The sequence below is a fragment of the Giraffa tippelskirchi genome, chromosome 3 (genome assembly GCF_054371585.1).
Source record: "Giraffa tippelskirchi isolate mGirTip1 chromosome 3, T2T-mGirTip1v1.2.pri, whole genome shotgun sequence".
Classification (NCBI taxonomy): domain Eukaryota; kingdom Metazoa; phylum Chordata; class Mammalia; order Artiodactyla; family Giraffidae; genus Giraffa; species Giraffa tippelskirchi.
In genome coordinates this window covers 63786531-63799926 of record NC_137277.1, presented here as the reverse complement: position 1 = coordinate 63799926, position 13396 = coordinate 63786531, and the positions used below count along the sequence as shown (strand labels likewise).

At 39.7% G+C, this 13396-nt stretch overlaps 1 protein-coding gene across 2 annotated transcripts in view; it reads left to right on the top strand.

The window, feature by feature from the left end:
• Nucleotides 1-13396, top strand: part of HERC2 (HECT and RLD domain containing E3 ubiquitin protein ligase 2) — a 249136-nt gene that overhangs the window by 164803 nt on the left and 70937 nt on the right. For both annotated transcript variants that reach the window (XM_081583082.1, XM_081583083.1), the window contains 9 exons: nt 3965-4076; nt 5708-5789; nt 5896-6039; nt 7443-7533; nt 7825-8002; nt 8180-8261; nt 8340-8511; nt 9249-9393; nt 10322-10547. In XM_081583082.1, coding sequence (XP_081439208.1) covers nt 3965-4076; nt 5708-5789; nt 5896-6039; nt 7443-7533; nt 7825-8002; nt 8180-8261; nt 8340-8511; nt 9249-9393; nt 10322-10547 — 1232 coding nt within the window. The remainder of the gene's footprint in view (nt 1-3964; nt 4077-5707; nt 5790-5895; nt 6040-7442; nt 7534-7824; nt 8003-8179; nt 8262-8339; nt 8512-9248; nt 9394-10321; nt 10548-13396) is intronic.

Below are 13396 nucleotides of genomic sequence, written 5' to 3'. Positions count from 1 at the left end.
GAAATGGCAACCCACTCCAGTATTCTTGCCTGGAGAATCCCAGGGATGGAGGAGCCTGGTGGGCTGCCGCCTGTAGGGTCGCACAGAGTCAGACATGACTGACGAGACTTAGCAGGAGCAGCAGCAGCAACCAGCATTCTCTCAAGTTACATCTATAGTAGCTGTGTTAAGGGGATTGGTGGTAATTGCTGTAAAAGCTGTCATGGTCAACTTGGTGTACAAGAAAATTCTACAGTGTCTCCTAGTTCCTAGTGTCTCATAGGAAGCCCCTTCCTGGATCATAACCTTGTCCTGGGTAAGGGGCTTGCATCACTCAATGAAGCTAAGAGCCATGCTGTGCAGGACCTCTTAAGACAAACAGGTCATAGCAAAGAGTTCTGACAAAACATGGTCCACTGGAGGAAGGAATGGCAAACCCCTCCAGTATTCTTGCTTCGAGAACTGCATGAACAGTATGAAAGGCAAAAAGATATGACAACAGAAGATGAGCCCCCCAGGTCAGAAGGTGTCCACTGTGTTGCTGGGGAAGAGGGGAGAAGTAGCTCCAGGAAGAATGAAGAGACTAGGCCAGAGCGGCAATGACTTTCAGTTGTGGATGTGTCTGGTGGTGAAAGTAAAGTCAGATGTTGTAAAGAACAGTATTGCATGGGAACCTGGAATGTTAGGTCCATGAATCACACTCAGTTAGACGTGGTCAGGCAGGAGATGGCAAGAGTGAGCATTGACATCTTAGGAATCTGTAAAATAAAATGAATGGGAATGGGCAAATTCAATTCAGATAACCATTATACCTACTGATATGGGCAAGAATCCCTTAGAAATGGTGTAGCCCTCATAGTAAATAAGAGTCTGAAATGCAGTACTTGGGTGGGTGCAGTCTCCAAAACAACAAAATGATCTTGGTTCGTTTCCAAGGCAAAACCATTCAATATCACAGTAATCCAAGTCTGTGCTCCACCCACTGATGCTGAAGTTGACTGGTTCTGTGAAGACCTACAACACTTTCTAGAACTAATATCAAAAAATATCCTTTTTTTAATCATAAAGGATTGGAATGCAAAATTAGGAAGCCAAGAAATACCTGGAGTAAAAGGGCAAGTTTGCCCTTGGACTACAAAATGAAGCAGGGCAAAAGCTAACAGTTTTGTCAAGAGAACACACTGGTCATAGCAAACATCCTCGTCAACAACACAGGAGAGAATTCTGAAAGTGTTAGTCACTCAGTTGTGTCTGACTCTTTGCAACCCCATGGACCAGGCTCTTCTGTCAATCAGATTCTCCAGGCAAGAATGCTGGAGTGGGTAGCCATTCCCTTCTCCAGGGGATCTTTCCAACCCAGGGATGGAACCCCAGTTTCCTGAATTGCAGGTGGATTCCTTACCATCTGAGCCACAAGGGAAGTCCTACAAAATGAAGCAGAGCAAAAGCTAACAGTTTTGTCAAGAGAACATACTGGTCATAGCAAACACCCTCTTCTAATAACAAGAGACAACTCTACATATGGACGTCACCCAATGATCGATACTGAAATCAGATGGATTATATTCTTTACAGCCAAAGTTAGAGAAGCTATATACCGTTAGCAAGATACAAGAACTGGAGCTGATTGATCATGAGTTCCTTATTGCAAAATTCACGCTAAAATTGAAAAAAATAGGGAAAACCGCTAGACCATTCAGGTATGACCTAAATCAAATCCCTTACGATTAGACAGTGAAGGTGATAAATAGATTCAAGGGATTAGATCTGGTAGACAAAGTGCCTGAAGATCTGTGGGCAGAGGTTTGTTACATTGTACAGGAGGCAGTGACCAAAACCCATCCCAAAGAAAAAAATACTAGAAGGCAAAGTGGTTGTTTGAGAAGGTTTTACAAGTAGCTGAGAATAGAAGAGAAATGAAAGACAAGCAAGAAACGGAAGTATACCCAACTGAATGCAGAGTTCTAGAGAATAGCAAGGAGAGATAAGAAAGCCTTCTTAAGTGAACCCTGTAAAGAAATAGAGGAAAACAATAGAATGGGGAAGACTAGAGATCTCTTCAAGAAAATTGCAGAACCAAAGGAACATTTCATACAGGGATGGGCATGATAAAGGACAGAAAGGGTAAGGACTTAACAGAAGCAGAAGAGATTAAGAAGAGGTGGCAAGAATGCACAACTATCCAAAACCGATGTTAATGATCCAGATAACACTGGTTGTGTGGTTACTTACTTGGAGTTGAACATCCTGGAGTATGAAGTCAAGTGGACCTTAGGAAGCATCACTACAAATAGAACTAGTGGAAGTGATAAAATTCCATCTGAGCTATTTCAAATCCTAAAAGATGATGCTGTGAAAGTGCCCACTCAATATGCCCACAAATTTGGAGAACTCAGAAGTGGCACCAGGACTGGAAAAGGTTAGTTTTCATTCGAATCCCAAAGAAGGGTAGCACCAAAGAATGATCAAACTACCATAAAGTTGCATTTCACATGCTAGCAATGTAATGGTCAAAATCCTTCAAGCTAAGCATCAGCAGTATGTGAACCAAGAACTTTCATTTGTACAAGCTGGGTTTAGAAAAGGCAGAGGACCCAGAGATCAAATTGTCAGCATTCATTGGGTCATAGATAAAGTAAGCAAATTTCAGACAAACATTTACTTCTGTTTCATTGACTATGCTAAAGCCTTCGACGGTGTGGATCCACAACAAACTGGAAAATTCTTAACGAGATGGGGATATCAGACCACCTTACCTGTCTTCTGAGAAACATTTGCAGGTCAAGAAGCAGCAGGTAGAACCAGACAGGGAACAGCAGACTGGTTCAGAAATGGAAAAGGAGTGTGACAAGGCTGTATATTGTCACCCTTCTTATTTAACTTATATGCAGAGTACATCATGCAAAATTCCAGGCTGGATGAATCACAAGTTAGAATCAAGATTACCAGGACAAATGTTAGCAACTTCAGCTATGCAGATGATACCACTCTAATGCCAGAAAGCTAAGAAGAACTAAAAAGCCTCTTTATGAGGGTGAAAGAGGAGAGTGGAAAACCTAGCTTTAAGCTCAACATTCAAAAAACAAAGATCATGACATTAAGTTCCACCACTTCATAGCAAATAGAAAGGGAAAAGTGGAAACAGTGACAGATTTTATTTTCTTGGGCTCCAAAATGACTGCTGATGGTGACTGAAGTCATGAATTTAAAAGATAGAAGCAACAAATCTAGATAGCATATTAGAAAGCAGATACATCGCTTTGGTGACAAAGGTCCATCTAGTCAAAGCTATAGTTTTTCCAGTAGTCATGTACAGATGTGCAAGTTGGACCATAAAGAAGGATGAGTGCATAAGAATTGATGCTTTCCAACTGTGGTGCTGGAGAAGACTCTTGCGAGTCCCTAGGAGTACAAGGAGATTAAACCAGTCAATCCTAAAGGAAATCAACCTTGAATATTCATTGGAAGGACTGATGCTGAAACTGAAGCTGCAGTACTTTGACCACCTGATCTGAAGAGCTGACTCATTTGAAAAGACCTTGATGCTGGGAGAGATTGAGGGTAGTATGAAAAGGGGATGACAGAGGAAGAGGTGGTTGGATGGCATCCCTGACTCAATGGTTATGAGTTTGAGTAAGCTCTGGGAGATAGTAAAGGACAGGGAAGCCTTTGCAGTCTATGGGATTGCAGAGAGTCAGATAGGACTTATCGAGTAAACAACAATAACAACTCCTAGAAAGATTCTACCGGGATAAATAGCTAAAGTTGAATTCTAGTATTGAAAGGTAGTATGCTGGTTTGTAGACAGTTTGACCTTCTGCACCACTAACTTTTGTGTATACTTCAGATTTTGTTTAGTTATAGCAAAATTTTAAGAGTTTTGATAGTAACCAGCAAACTGTGTGCTTTAGGTTGTTTCCTTTTTATTTAAAGAATTGTTATGTGGTTAACCTCTGTTTCTGTTTTATTTTTTTACTTTGATTAGCCTTATTAGAAAGAAGGCAGCAGGTCTGGAATCAGCAGCTACAATAAGAACCAAAGTATTTGTGTGGGGCCTGAACGACAAGGACCAGCTGGGAGGTCTGAAGGGTTCCAAGGTGTGTGCCCGGGACCCATGTCCTCATCATCCCATACTGCTTGGGCCCACACAGGCCCAGAGTTAGCCAGGCCTCTTAAAGTGTTTATAATGGTTTTCCTTTTTATGTGGTTTTTTTTTTTTAAATTTATTTATTTTTAATTGAAGGGTTTAGTATTGCTTTACAATATTGGTTTAATTTCTACCATACATCATACCTTTTATATGTTGTTTTTAAAGTGGACTTTTCTTAAGTAATTCTTAACATGAACTCATAAACTTTACCATTTTAGGTTCTAAGATGCCTCTTTCCTTGGAAAATAGTGCATGTTAGGTATAGTTGCATTATTGCTGTTTTATAAACTAGAAGACACACTTCCAAAAACATTTGACAAGTGTAGAGGTGAAAATTGTAGACTATAATTATATTTTAAAGAGTAGGAGTGACAAGGTATGCATTTGAACGCAAGTTGAATTCACCTGTGGCTCTGAACTAAGGCGCCACAGAATAGATTCCTCCAAGGTTTAGTGTCTGGAAACAGTTTCTTTTTGACTGAGCACCTCTACTACTTGGGTTTCGCAGGTTGTGCTATTGGTAAGGAACCTACCTGCCAATGCAGGAGACCCAAAAGATGCGGGTTCAATTCCTGGGTTGGAAGATCCCCTGGAGGAAGGCATAGCAGCACCCTCCAGTATTCTTGCCTGGAGAATCCCACGGACAGAGGAGCTTGGCAGCTTCAGTCCATAAGGTCACAGAGAACTGAACATGACTGAAGCGACTTAACACACACACTACTTAGTATTTCACGAGAGCTCACTCATTGTACGATCCTTGTTATTTGCATTGTTGAGACACTGAAATGGAAAGTTAGAACTCATTCGTTTTAAGAGCATGGTTCTGGCATGATGAAATCATGTTATATAGTTCAGCAGCCCTGGGCTCTTGTTGTTTCTGAGGCCGCAGCCATGCACGTGGAGATGTGGGGCCAAGGAGCTCTGGGCACGTCTCTTATTACTGTGGGCTGTCTAGTGGGTCCTGTGTGCACACGAAAGGTAGACTGGTGCTTCATACTTGTGAAGAACGTCCTTCTTCCATGGTAGCATTGACTGTTTGATACTTTATGACATATGGGCATCGTAAAAGGCTTTTTAGACAGGGGCTTTAGTAATTTTAAATTAAATCACATTCATCTGTAATGGGAAATTTAAGCATATATTAATAGTTTCTTAGAGAAGTCAGAATTAACAAGAATGCGGAGGACATGACTTGAGATAAAATAGAGTTTACCAAATGTCTGTTTCTATCTTTACAGTATGTGTACTTTGTTTTTCACCTTTTGTTAGGGAGATGTTCAGATGTACCTGTCTGGCAGACAGAATAGAGACTTGGCCCTTGTGTCGCTGTACCAGCTTCAGCAGTTGTGGGTGGTCACATTTTTGTCTTTATTTTCTACACAGCCTCACCCCTACTTATTTTAAAGTAAATTCCAGTATGTCATTTCATTCTTACAATGCTTATGCATCTGTAATAGACAAGAGATTCTTTGGCGAGTGTAACCATGTAAATTCTTTGTACTATTTAATACAATTACTTATAATTTTAAAACTGTAAATAAAATTTTCTTTTTTCTTTTTTAAAAAATTTTGTTTTAGATAAAAGTTCCATCATTCTCTGAGACACTGTCTGCTTTGAATGTAGTACAGGTGGCTGGTGGTTCTAAAAGTTTGTTTGCAGGTATGATTATTCTAATAATATAAAAGTTTTAAATGATGTTGAAGCCTAAATATATAGTTGTTGTGTCACAAAAAGTGAGTGCCTTCCTCACTCCTGTTCCTTACAGTGACAGTGGAAGGAAAAGTGTATGCCTGTGGGGAAGCCACGAATGGCCGGCTGGGGTTGGGCATCTCCAGTGGGACTGTGCCCATCCCGCGACAGATCACAGCTCTCAGCAGTTACGTGGTCAAGAAGGTGGCTGTTCACTCAGGTACAGGCCAGAATTGACACTTGTGCTCAGACAAGCCTGCTGCTCGTGCTCTGTAATTAACTGGGGCTTTAAACAGTTTCCCCTAGAATGTCCTTGCATTCTGTCAAGTTCTACTCATTATTAGAAGTAAAAATTGGGTAATATAAAACTTTAGATGGTCTAGAGTTTAATTATTTTTGTTACACAAGACTTTTTGGAGATCAGGGGTTATTGGTATTCTGCCATGTGGGGCGTACCCCTCCAAAGGAGGGGGTTTTTAATTTTGAGCTGTGGTCTCAGGTTCATAAAAGATTGCAGTAATCATGTTCTGCACTTAAATATGTGTTATTTTTGGGGAACAGAGCCTGTAAGTTTCATCAGATTTCAAGTGTATGTAAATTCAAGCCATAAGAAAGAATCACTTTTTAAAAAGTCACACTGCTTCAATTCAGGAAACATATAGAGCATTATTTTAAAGCACTGTGCTTGGCTTCTGAGGAATGAAACTGAATTAGATAGAAACTGAGTTTGTATTTATACTGAATAGCGTTAGATTTAACCCCATAAAACAGAAAATCTGAGCAGTAGTGCCTTGAGCAAGATAGTGTTTTACCCTTCTCCTCTGTAAAAGCCTGGAGGTGAGGTGGAGGAACAGTGTTGCAGCTACGTACCCGTGAGGGGCACTGGGTTACTGTCCATCCCCACTGAAGCTGCAGGTGGGCACATAAGCATTTCCTCAAGCCCTCTCTGCCCCTTCAAAGAGCTTTTCTGGAAGCCTCACTCGTCAATCGCATCTTTGTCACCATCCTCTCTGGGCAAGGGAGTGTGGGAAACATCATATTTAGCTGAGCACATTGCCTTGGATCATGTGGGCTCTGTTGGTAAGTGGATCTTGGATCCTAGGAGCTGGTGACAGAGAGGAAACTCTCTTCAGTTCTGAGCTGGGGTGGATGGAGTGAAAGAGTGGGCCATGGCGAGGAAAGAGTGTGAGCTGATTGTTTTGGGAAGAGTGAGCATAAAGCCTTTATTGCAATTGATGGTACTTTTGCTTTAGTAATTTCATTGTTGAGGTGCATTTCACAAAAGCCTGAATACCACTACACTTGCTAATTTGTCTGATTGCAAATGAACTTAGTTTTACTTTTTCCATCTCAATTTTGATCTTTTATATATTTAATATAGCAACCCCATTAAATTTAATAATGCTAAAAATAACATTATTGCTGCTTCTTTGCAAGTAAAATCCTTTCTAGGACTTAAACTTTGTAGAAATGTTCATTTATTTTGTATAATTGTCATATGTTGATCCCATTTACTCATTTGACAGATACTCACACATACTGTGTGCCAAGCAGAAGAGGTAGTTATGCTGTTAACTTTTTTTAAACCAACTTTAGCAGCCTCTATCTATGTGAATGTTGCAGGTGGACGGCACGCTACTGCTTTAACTGTTGATGGCAAAGTGTTTTCCTGGGGTGAAGGTGATGATGGCAAACTTGGACACTTCAGTAGAATGTAAGAATATTTTCTTCATTTTTGCTAATAAGAAACTTAATAATAATAAATGCTTTTTGAGTATTTTTGTAAAAAAATTGAATAGGATGGGTTATTTATGCAAAAGAAACTTAAAAATACATTTAAAAAATATCTCTGAATGTAATTTGCCTCACATGTTCTAAGGTTTGATAGTTAAGTGAGTCTAAAGATACTGTTTTGATTAAGTGTGGATCAGTGTAGATGTCCTTTTTTCCCCTCTTTATAAGAGGCTGGATTGATGATAGGGAATCTTATTTGATCTTGCTTTAGGAACTGTGACAAGCCACGGCTGATAGAGGCCCTGAAAACCAAGCGAATCCGGGATATTGCCTGTGGGAGCTCACACAGCGCGGCCCTCACGTCCAGTGGTGAACTGTACACCTGGGGCCTCGGCGAGTACGGCCGTTTGGGGCATGGGGATAACGCAACACAGCTGAAGCCCAAAATGGTGATTATACATATTTTTGTTGCTTACAGAAAGCTTACCATCTGCTAATTTCCAGGGAAGATAAGCTCCAAGTCTAGGACAGTTCATAAAGATACTGGCTTTCAGTCTGTGGGGGAAAATCCCCTTGCTTTCTTGGTTCCTGTGCTTGATTCTGTTTTTAAATTTGTAATTGAGTAGGTGAAAGTCCTTCTTGGTCACAGAGTAATCCAAGTGGCATGTGGAAGTAGAGATGCACAGACCCTGGCCCTGACTGATGAAGGTAAGTCCTGTCTGACTCCACATTTTGGGGGAGGAATGTTGTGAGATGCTGGCCTGATGTCTATATTTTTAAACCTAGGTTTGGTATTTTCTTGGGGTGATGGTGACTTTGGAAAATTGGGCCGGGGAGGAAGTGAAGGCTGTAACATCCCCCAGAACATCGAGAGACTTAATGGACAAGGGGTGTGCCAGATCGAATGTGGAGCACAGTTCTCGCTGGCCCTCACCAAGTCGGGTGTAGTTTGGACATGGTACGCAAATGCCTCTCACCCACCAGTGTGTCTGCTCAGAGTCTTGCAGGGAGGGGGGCGCCTTTATTTTCTTGCTCATCCAGGCGTCTTTGTCCTTTTATTTATTTTGAGATTAGTGACAATATTATAAGAAGAAATTTCCAATTATAACTGGGTTATTTAGAAAAAGAACACTGGAGAAATATTAGCCTAGCTTGTCTTTCTTATTTAGATAAAGTATGTGTAGAGGCTTTTTTCTGCTTTTTTTGCCATGCAAGGAGCCTAGCGATCACATGTGTGGAAAACAGATTTCTGATTTCTTTGATCCCTGAAAAAGTTCATGTGTGTTTCTAGTGAAAGGTAATTAAATCAGAAAGAGGTGGAATGTCCAGCTGACCATGGGCAGACAGTGTGATGGCCTTGGTCTTAGCATCATGACTCAGAGGCAGCTTGGGGAAGAATCACTGCGGAGAGATCTTTTAAGAGAGAGCCATTTGAGGTTGTGTGTCATGTTTTCAATCTCTGTATGAAGTCTACATCAGTAACTTAAATACCATAAAACACACATTAAGGATCTTGCTAGCAGAATTAATGAATTATTTTGAATTAATGGTATACTATTTTATAATTTCAAAGACCATGAGCATTGTGTGTGTTGTCATTGATCTGGCTCTAGTGCTGTGGCAGTGAGTATTTTGCTGTGGGGTATTGCCAGACCATAATCATGTATTAAAATGCTCACTGTTGACTCCTTGCAGGGGGAAGGGGGACTATTTCAGACTGGGCCATGGCTCGGATGTGCATGTGCGGAAACCACAGGTAGTGGAAGGGCTGAGAGGGAAGAAGATTGTGCATGTGGCGGTTGGGGCCCTGCACTGCTTGGCGGTCACTGATGCAGGACAGGTAAGGGAGCTCGTGACAAGTTCTTATGTTGATAGTGTAGCTTGTGACAAAATGAAGTGAGTCTTGGTATTTGGAAAACCAGAAGGGTGGGCTGTGTCCACTGTGTTCCTGTGTACATTTGCGTAACTGTCAGCATGGGTGAGGGCACCCAGGAAAGACTTGCTTACTACTGCAGGTTATAAAGTAGCAAGCTTTCCCACTGTAATGTCTGACAGGGAAATGTATGTATTTCATTTCAGAACTAAAGTTATCCTTGATAAGAGTTGTTTGTTCCTCCACCATAAGAGGCTATCCTGTGACGGGCTGATAGATAATACAATTTGAAACTCATTTATAACAACAAATCAGCATATTGTACTTCAATCAGAATGAAATAAAAATGAATTATACTTTTCTAATTCTGTAAAGCCAAAAGTCCTTGAAAATTGAACATATTTTTTGGATCATTTTCTCTTTGCAAAATTAAGGAAAAAATGTTACAATATTTAGTTGAAGAGGAGAACTTCCTGCTTCTAAGAACAATATATAGATGAATTCATTGGGTTGATATTAAGTAAATGAAAGTGAAAGTTGCTCAGTCATGTCCCACTCTTTGCGACCCCATGGACTATACAGTCCATGGAATTCTCCAGGCCAGAATACTGGAGTGGGTAGCCTTTCCCTTCTCCAGGGGATCTTCCCAACCCAGGGATTGAACCCAGGTCTGCTGCATTACAGGCAGATTCTTTACCAGCTGAGCTCCAAGGGAAGAATACTGGAGTGGGTAGCCTATCCCTTCTCCAGCAGGTCCCTTCCTGACCCCAGGTCTCCTGCATTGCAGGCAGATTCTTTACCAGCTGAACTATCCAGGAAGCACTCAGTAAGAATTTTGAAGTAAACTTAAAGAATGTTCTGAAATGTTGAAAAATTCTTTTTATCCCCTTAACAGGTATATGCTTGGGGTGACAATGACCATGGTCAACAGGGCAATGGCACAACCACAGTTAATAGAAAGCCCACACTTGTGCAAGGCTTAGAAGGCCAGAAGATCACACGAGTAGCTTGCGGGTCTTCTCACAGTGTGGCATGGACAACTGTTGATGTGGCAACACCCTCTGTTCACGAGCCTGTCCTCTTCCAGACTGCAAGAGACCCTCTAGGTGCTTCCTATTTAGGTAACCGAGATATGTGTTTTATATGAGATCCTTCTGTATAGATAGAATGTCATAGATGGAATGTTTAATACTGCTACCAGATTAAAGTTTGTAGCACCGAGTTACCTGTGTTCTGAACCATAGCCCAGAATCACCATGGTGCTCTGTGCTGTGCTTTATGCTGGAATGAAAACTTGAGGAAGTACAATGCTGGTTCTTGTGATCAGGACAGCTCTGGCAATGCTGTGCACATGTGCAGACAGAGGGACTTTAAAGTTTAGGCATTTGGTATTTTCAACACTCTATTCTGGTGTAATCAACATCTTAAAACAATCCAACATATGTAGACTAATTTTTATCAGCTTTGATATGTGTACACCTGTGAGAGCATCATCACAGTCGACATAATGAACAAATGTGTATACTACCCTTGAGTAGACCCATCCCTGCTTTCCGCAACCACTGACTTCATTTCTGTCACTGTAGATCAGTTTGCCATTTTAGAGTTTTATATTAATGGAATCATATAGTATGTACTTTTTTCTTAACCTAACTTTTTTCACTCACCATAATTATTTTTAGATTCATCCACCTTGCATGTATCAGTATTTCATTCTTTTTTAATTGTTGGCTAGCGTTTTATTTATGGGTATACTGCAGTTGATGGACTTTGGTGTTGCTTCTTAATTTTGACTATACAAATAAACTTGCTCTGAACATTTGTGTATAGTCTTTATATGGACACATATACTTAAGTTTCTCTAGGGTAAGTACTAAGGAGAGGAATGATTATCTTCTTAAGAACTGCAAACTGTCTTGCAAAGTGGTTATTCTATAGCTCCAGCATCTCCATATTTTTGTTTGTATTTGATGTAGTCAGTTTTTAATTTTAGTCATTCTTACAGATGTGTAGTGCGAACTCACTGTAATTGTACTTTGCATTTTGCTAACGACTAATGATGTTGAGTGTCTTACCTACTATGTTTTAAGTGTCTATTCATATCTTTTGCCTGTATGTAAACCTAGGTTGTTTGTTTTCTTATTGAGTTTTGAACAGTCTTTATGTATTCTGTATGCAAGTCTTTCATCAGATATTTAATTTGCACAGTGTGACTTGTCTATTCATTCTCTCTTAGGTAAATTTTAAAGAGCAAAAGATTTTAATTTTGATGAAGTTTGGTTTATCCATTTTTATCATTTATGAATCATAGTTTGGGTGTTGTATTTAAATAACCTTTACCTAACTCAAGATCATAAAGATTCTTTTCCCATGTTTTCTTGTAAAAGTTCTATAGTTTTAGGTGTATGCTTGATCTTCAGTTAAAGTTCATACATGGTGTGAGGTATGAATTGAAATTTGTTTTTGGTATTTGGATATCTAGTTGTTTCAGTTGCGTTCATCAAAAACATAGTATCCTTTCTGTATTGACAGAATTTGTACTTGTGTCAAAAAAATCAGTTGTTTATGTAAGTGTGGGTCTATTTCTGGATTCTCAGATGTGTTTTGTTGATTTGTTTTTGTATTTTGACGCAAATACCACATTGTCTTGATTACTATAGCTTTATAAAAGACTGAGTTAAGGCTTTGGTAATTCTTTAGCTTTGTTCTTTTTCAAATATGTTTTGGGTATTCTAGACCCTTTGCATTTCCATGTAACTTTTAGAATCAGCTTGTGCATTTTTTTTTTAATACGAAATTAAAAGGTGGTTTCCTTTATTTTATTTTATTTTTTTAAAATAAATTTATTTGTTTTAGTTGGGGGCTAATTACTTTACAATATTGTAGTGGTTTTTGCCATACATTGACATGAATCAGCCATGGGTTTACATGTGTTCCCCATCCTGAACCTCCCTCCCCCTCCCATCCCTCTGGGTCATCCCATTTCCCCAGCCCTGAGCATTTGTCTCATGCATTGATCCTGGAATGGTGTTCTGTTTCACATATGATAATACACATGTTTCAATGCTATTCTCCCAGAACGGCCCACCCTCACCTTCTCCCTCAGAGTCCATAAGACTGTTCTATGCATCTGTGTCTCTTATTCTGTCTCGCATATAGGGTTACTGTTACCATTTTTCAAATTCCATATATATGCATTAGTATACTGTATTAGTGTTTTACTTTCTGGCTTACTTCACTCTGCATAACAGGCTCCGGTTTCATCCACCTCATTAGAACTGATTCAAATGTATTCTTTTTAATGGCTGAGTAATATTCCATTGTGTATATGTACCACAGCTTCCTTATCCGTTTGTCTGCTGATGGACATCTAGGTTGCTTCCATGTCCTGGCTATTGTAAACAATGCTATGAACATTGGGGTACACGCGTCTCTTTCAATTCTGGTTTCCTCAGTGTGTATGCCCAGCAGTGGGATTGCTGGGTCATATGGCAGTTCTATTCCCAGTTTTTTAAGGAATCTCCACACTGTTCTCCATAGTGGCTGTACTCAGCTTGTGCATTTTTATGTGCATTTTTATAAAATAACCTACTTGGGATTTTGATTACATTGACTATAGATCAATTTGGGGTTTGCTTCACAGTATTGAATCTTCCCACTCATGAGTATACTTTTTCTCTCCATTTGTTTACATTTTTCATATTTCTCAGCAATATTTTATAGTTTCAGTGTACAGGTCTTGCATATCTTTTGTCATATTTATCCCTAAATATTTCATATTGTTCATTCTGTTACAAATGGTATTTTAAAAATTTCTTTTGTTCCTTGGTCTTATCTAGAAATGTTCAAGTTGTTCCTTATTAGTGTGTAGAAATATATTTGTTGTTTTTTAGGACATCTGGATTAGTTCCAGTTTTGGGCTGTTAGTATTCACATTCAGATTTTTTAGTTAGTCTTCCATACCTTGAAT